This window comes from Zeugodacus cucurbitae, chromosome 3 (genome assembly GCF_028554725.1).
Source record: "Zeugodacus cucurbitae isolate PBARC_wt_2022May chromosome 3, idZeuCucr1.2, whole genome shotgun sequence".
Classification (NCBI taxonomy): Eukaryota; Metazoa; Arthropoda; class Insecta; order Diptera; family Tephritidae; genus Zeugodacus; species Zeugodacus cucurbitae.
Genome location: NC_071668.1, coordinates 39,948,579 through 39,955,922, shown reverse-complemented (window position 1 = coordinate 39,955,922; position 7,344 = coordinate 39,948,579). Strand labels below are relative to the sequence as shown.

The following is a 7,344-nucleotide window of genomic DNA, read 5'->3' as shown; positions in this document are numbered from 1 at the left end:
GTTATTTTAAACTAATTTGTTATGTTTATGTTTTGTGTTTTGATTTCAAATTTCGAATACACAAGTTATTGGTTGTTTATTTTTTTTGTTTTGCTTTTATTATTAATTTATTATGAAAGTTTTCACGGAGCGCATTAAACACGTCCGTACTCTTTGAAAGCTTACACTCACTCTCTGAAAGCTTACACTCACTCAACCTTGTCTGAAACCTCGTTTGGTATCGAACGGCTCGGAGAGGTCCTTCCCAATCATGACGGAGCTTTTGGTGTTGCTCAACGTCAACTTACACAGCCGTATTAGTTTTGCGGGGATACCAAATTCAGACATCGCGGCATAAAGGCAGCTCCTTTTCGTGCTGTCGAAAGCAGCTTTAAAATCGACAAAAAGGTGGTGTGTGTCGATCCTATTTTCACGGGTCTTTTCCAAGTTTTGGCGCATGGTGAATATCTGGTCGGTTGTTGATTTTCCAGGTCTAAAGCCACTCTAATAAGGTCCAATCAGTTTGTTGACGGTGGGCTTAAGTCTTTCACACAGTACGCTCGTTAGAACCTGATAGGCGATATTTAGGAGGCTTATTCCACGGTAATTGGCACAGTTTGTGGGATCTCCCTTTTTATGGATTGGGCAGAGCACACTGAGATTCCAATCGTCGAGCATGCTTTCTTCCGACCATATTTTGCAAAGAAGCTGATGCATGCACCTTATCAGATCTTCGCCGCCGTATTTGAATAGCTCAGCCGGTAATCCATCGGCCCCCGCCGCCTTATTGTTCTTCAAGCGGGTAATTGCTATTCGAATTTCTTCACGGTCGGGCAATGGAACGTCTGCTCCATCGTCGTCGATTGTTTATACATACACATATAAATATGTCACCAACCAATAATGCGTAACCAAACAATTATACATATGCGTACACATTTTTCCGAAGTTGTATAAGAAGTATAACTTCAAAAAAATTTAATTTAATTGAAATAAATAAAAAATTTACTGCCCCGGGTGAGGCTCGAACCCACAACCTTAAGTAATTTGAAAAATTTAATTTTATTGAAATAAATAAAAAATTTAATGCCCCGGGCGGGGCTCGCACCCACAGCTACAAGACATTTTAAAAATTTATTTTTATTGAAATAAATAAAAAATCTAATGCCCCGGTTGAGGCTCGAACCCACAATCTTAAGAAATTTTATTTTATTGAAATAAAATACATACACATGTGAATATGTAATACATACACATGTGAATATGTCACCAACCACCCAGCCAGCCAGAAGTGCCGCAAAAACTGGTTAAACCGAAGCTTTTGAAACCCTCTAAACACGTCAAAAGAGTGGTGAGTTTTCCATAGGCTAGCATAGCTGGTGGTGTATTTTTTTACCACTTTCCCCCCACACGTACGTATACATGTGATCATACGTCTCAGTTGCGCTCATTCAGCAGCGTCATATAAATTATACACATAAAAATATAGCTGAACTGCTCTAATATCCCTAATCGTCAGCTGATGCAGGGTTGCATTTTTTATTCATATATTTAAATTTTCTTAAAATTTCAAACCAAATTTTTTTTAATTTTAAAATTATTTAATTAATGTTTATTTATTTATTCATATATATTTACATTTAATTTCAATATACTTAAAGTACAAAATAGTATTTATAAAAAGTAAAATAAAATATGATATCTGAAAATAGGTAAATAAAAGAAAAAGATTATTAATATCTGAAAAAAATATTAGGGAAAAATATTATTAATACCTGAAAATTAATTAATTAAAGAAAAATAAAAATAATAAAAATTCTTATAATATCTGAAAAAGAGAAGGTTGATAATAGATGAAAAATATATTAATTAAATAAAAATAGTTAACATATTATATTAAAATAAAGACAAATATCTGTAAAAAAAATTAAATAAAAATAGTTATAACATTTGGAAAAAAGATTAATAAAGCTGAAAAAAAGATTAATTAAGTAAAAATAGTTATATTATCTGAAAAAAAAAGATTAATAAAAGCTGAAAAAAGATTAATTAAATAAAAATAGTTATATTATCTGAAAAAATATTAATAAAAGCTGAAAAAAGATTAATTAAATAAAAATAGTTAATATAAATTATAATATAATAGGTTAATGTTAAGCGAATTTTTATTAGTATTTTTAAACACCATTGATTTTTAATCAAAAATTAAAATGCTCACAAATATAAAAGGAACCACGTACCACAATGAAATAAGTAAAAAAACAACAGTCACAACAAATAATAGTCATAAAGAAAAAGCTTATATATATTTCTATAGTAGGTTAAAAATAATTCAAGGAAATTTAAAATGCATGTATACTAAATAAGAGTAGAACAAAAGCGAACAAAATTAGTTTGTATTTACATTGAAAATAACAAAAAATATTCAGATATATAGTTTAATTAAAATATTAATAATAAAAAACTAGTTTTCTATTTACATTCATTATTATTCATTCATTCATTTTTTAAATTCAGTTAGTGTTATTAGAAAAATATTAGTTGAAAAAAAAATCTAAAATTAAATTACTTCTACTACTACTAATTCTTAATACTACGCCTAATTTGCTTATGTCTATTATGACTTAAACTAACATAATGCTTGACAGCTAATATTTTATGAACATGCATACTTGCAAAAGCAGCTTTTTGAACATAAAACATTAAAAATTAAATAATTAATAAATTATTTGAACGTATTTAAATGTTTTTATATCTACCGAGAGTGAGGTCCACAATTTTTAATTTGATCAGCGCCTTCTTTCCTGCTTTCCCATCACAGTTGTATAGCCACACCAACTCGTCGCTAAACAGTGACTGCAACACTTTCTCAATGCTACCCTTGGTAGATTTTAAGTTAAATATGATGCCCGCCTGTAAATGTATAATTATTAATATATTTATATATATATATATACCAGAGACCTGCAGAAGTGCACCGCCACTCAAAATACACCGCGTGCTTACTCGCATATTTCTCATACTTGTGTATCAAAAACACTTAGCCAAATATGTCGCGGTGGTTTTAACACTTGCGTCAGCATACATAAAACAACAAAAAAGTTTCCAGTTCTTAATAAGCAACGCACAAAAACTGAAGCACGACAAAAAAAGAATACACGAACAACAAAACAATAATAAACACTCAAGTACACGCGCTACTGGTGATGAGTGTGTCTTGCTTTTTCCTTTGCTAGTCTTGAGTATGATCACCACTTGTCAGTGAAAATCAAAAAGAAGAATGTGTAAAACAAATACAATTAATATGCAATAGCAAGTATTCGACTGGCTCAGTAGCTTCTCCACTCATAGTTCTTTGAGTAGATGTTAGCTCACAATGCATGTCTATGTGTGTGAGTGGACACCGCCATAGCTTTTGAAGCAAGCTTACTCTAAGTACGGAAATTAGGCACTCATGCAGTTCTCTGATATATACATATGTATATCGAAAGAAAGACGAACTTACCATAGCGTCAGCGTGAGCCTTGTGTGTAAGGTGCTCCTCCACCTTCGCTAGTGTTTCCTCTGACGACATAGGCAGCAAGCTCTGCAACAAAATTTGCTCCTTACTCCCTACGTCGCCAGTGATGCGGCTTACACTGCGGTGGGTTTTTACTGTGAGCACCTTACACTCCCGCAATAATTGCCCTTGAGCTTGAACTTCAGCTCGTTCGGGCATCTGAAATTTAAAAAAAATATTAAATAATCAAAATATTACAATATTGGTTCAATACCAATAAATACCTTCTCAGCAAGAGCACTTTCCACAGCGGCAAGCCGAGATTCCACCCTACCAAGGGTATCCAAAATTTGTTGCAGTACCATCGCAGTATCCGCGTTTTCTCTGCTGCTAACTGCGGGTTGGGTGGCCATACGCTCACTGTATATTTGAGCGATGCTAAAACGTGGCATTTCCCCTCCTATAAAGAAAGTTACAATTAATAAAATGAAAAATTTAAACAAAATAAAATAAAATTTGTTTGTTTGATAAAATTTGGTATGAAAGATAGCACTAGGAAGGGGCATATGTGGATGTAATTTTTTTGGGTAGGTGGGCGTGGCCCCGCCCCCAAATAGGATTTTTGTACATATCTCGGAAACCAATAGAAACCAAACTTTCTGCAGTCGTTTTTTTAGCCACTTCCTAATACAGTTCAAAAATGAAAGAAATCGGATAATAACCACGCCCACCTCCCATCAAAGGTTAGGTTGAAAACTACTAAAAGTGGGTTAACTCACTAACGAAAAACGTCAGAAACACTAAATTTCACATAAGAAATAGCAGATAGAAGCTGCACTCAGATTTTTTTATAAAATGTAAAATGGGCGTGGCGTCGCCCACTTTTGGGTCAAAAACCATATCTCAGGAACTACTCGACCGATTTCAATGAAACTTGGTTTGTAATAGTTTCCTTACCTCCCAATAATATGTTGTGAAAATATGCCAAATCGCTTCACAACCACGCCTACTTCGTATATACCAGAACTTTGAAGCCGATCTGAATCGTTTACTTTACAATATATAAAGTAAGCACTAGTGAAGATATCGGTTCAGAACTTTGCACAAATACTATGTTTATAGTGTGGCAGCCCCATTCTAAAAATGCCGAAATAGGACCGTAGGTTTTTAAGTCACCATATATCGAACACGAGGACCTCGGTGCTTCTAACCTAATATTATGGTTTCCAACTTTCAATGGACTTTATACAATATATGTATATGACGAATATGTGGGTCAAATTGTGTATTATATAATATAAATAAAGTTAAATAAATAAATTGCGAGAGTATAGAATGTTCGGTTACACCCGAACTTAGCCATTCCTTTCTTGTTTAGAGGATTTTTTTCCCATCGCATTAAGGTTAAAAAACAAAACAACACAAGCGTGTGCGTTGGTGTAAGTAATTGAAAAAAATGTATGTAATTGTGTAGAAACATGAAGGGAAAGTGGTTAGGCCTGGCTGGCAGGGCAAAAGACTTTCGATTTGCAAAGAAAGTAAATGAAGACTGACTACAAGAAATGATCCTGTTTAGCATAGTCTTAACATTTCAACGGCAAACGCAGAGTATTTCAACCAAAAGTCACATAAACTAGTTGAGAATTCGCAGAAATGAAACAAATGTGCCTAATAACCACACTGGACTCTGTAAAGCTCGATGTGTCGAAAAATTGATGGCCGGCTGCGCGACGCTCCATTGCGTTGTTGGTAGAAAATCGGCTTGTTGTAAATATGTATTAATATGTATGAGCATGCAAACATATCGACATACATTTTTGGCGCTTGCTGTTTTTGTAGAACATTGCTTTTGATTTTTGGTGGTTGACAAATTGACGTGCACGCATATACAAATGTAAGTTTGTGTGTTTGTTCAATGACATATAAACATGTACATATGTATGTTTATGCATAATGTTGCTGTTGCGCAACAATTATCGCAACTGTTCCGAACTCGTATAAGAAGTATAACTTCAAAAATATGTGGAATAAAAATTCTCATAAACTCCCTTTTTGTTGCGGTAGCAACAGCAATATGAAATACCAATGATTTAAAAATTGCTATATCGCTCATCACTAACAGCTACTAGCTAAACAAATAGAATTAACAAACGCTCTACCTAACATGGTGTGTCTACTTATTAACAAGTTTTGCAAGTAAATCGTCACATGCGACAAACCGAAATGTTTTTAAATGGGAATTTTATTGACAATGAATATTAGTATCTGAAACTCACTTCACAAATAAACCATTTTTCCTAATCCAAAATTGTGGTATTTTCCTTCTAATCATCGAAGTAACGGGTTGTGCTGTTTTAATTAAATTTAGTACCAAATATGAAGTGCTTGAGCCAATTCAAACGACATCAATAGAAACAGCCGGATTAAAAATAAAATCGAACAATATTGAATTACACATTTATGCTTTGTACTCGCCACCAAGACATAGTATTATGACTACTGAATACGATAGTTTCTTTAGCTCCCTCCGAATTTTCTAGATATTGCTATATATAAAGGTATTCCAACTCAACTATTATGCCTAAGACAGACATATGGCAACAATGTGTACGACAATAAATGCTCAAGAAACCATGTACCAGCATAGTGACACACATGTAGTATTGTACTATGTTTACATCCATCAGCTGATACAAATAATTCAAGCAAAATATAATTAGGAATAACAGGCAGCAAAATAGATCCTGGCATAGATATAACTGCAAGCAATCTTAAAAAAAATATTTTCCATTATAATTATTACATCTCAACATATTTTCCACATATTTTTTCAAATTTTGTTGTTTGATTTCCGTTTATTTTGAATTCAATTTATTTTCTGTATGTGAAAATGTCAGAAAACATATGATTGTGCCAGAAGATCTTAAAGCTTTCGGTGTGGTCAATGCAAAATTTCTATGGTTTCTAGAACTGTATTGTAGTATGGAACACCTTTTGCTTTCAAACAAAATTCGGAGACTATCACCGGTTTCTGAAGTATACTACAATATGTACTACATATCTGTCTCAGGCATTAGATGTTTTTTGATCTGAAGCTTAGTTCTGATCACTCGCCAATTACTATTTAGCTACAATACATTAATTAATGTCAAGCAACGGAAATATTCCGTTATAACAAAAGTGAAATTGGTATTTTTCAAGACTGGATAATTCAAAATGTAGTACGTACTCCACACCTTTATTACAACTTCAATCGGATAGAACCTTTCCCGGGTGTCAAGTACGTTTTTGTTATAAACTGGTGTAAATTGGAAATATATTTAATTTTTTACTATTCCCGAAATGTTTTCCGGCTTATTTCGGGGTTTAAAGGTTTTCTTTTAGCACGAAAATGTGCGAGATAGCAGCCAACGTGTTAATAGAACACATACTTTGACACACATGTACGAATTAAAGTCCACTAGAAAAAGCGGTTTTCGTTAAAACGAATATTCGTTATTTCGGAAAACTGCTGTATGTACAAAAACCTGTTTAGAATTTCCCCTAAAATGTGCCTTCCTAGTGCGATATTTTATACCTAATTTTACTTTTATATATATAATTTTATAACTTTATTTAAGGCACTTTATATATTTTTGGTTTTCGCCATTTTGTGGGAGTGGTCCGATTCGCCCATCGTGTACCAAGTTTCACCAATATTTTTGTATAGCTCTTAGCCCTTCTCAATTGTTACTCAAGTTATCGCTTGCGCGGACGGACGGTCAGACAGACATCCGGATCTGAACTCTACTCGTCAGCCTGATAATTTTGAAATATATAACTCGAATAGTTTTAGGACTTACAACCAACCGTTAGGTGCACAAAAC

General features: G+C 33.4%; 1 protein-coding gene across 1 annotated transcript; it reads right to left on the bottom strand.

Moving 5' to 3' along the window:
- Nucleotides 1-2,500: 2,500 nt before the first annotated feature.
- On the bottom strand, nucleotides 2,501-5,353 carry LOC105220258 (uncharacterized). The gene is made up of 3 exons (XM_054227303.1): nucleotides 3,763-5,353; nucleotides 3,485-3,697; nucleotides 2,501-2,892 (listed from the first exon to the last, which is right to left on the bottom strand). The coding sequence occupies exons 1-3, from the start codon at nucleotides 4,042-4,044 to the stop codon at nucleotides 2,719-2,721; spliced, it is 669 nt and encodes a 222-aa protein (XP_054083278.1). The 5' UTR covers nucleotides 4,045-5,353; the 3' UTR covers nucleotides 2,501-2,718.
- Nucleotides 5,354-7,344: the final 1,991 nt, after the last annotated feature.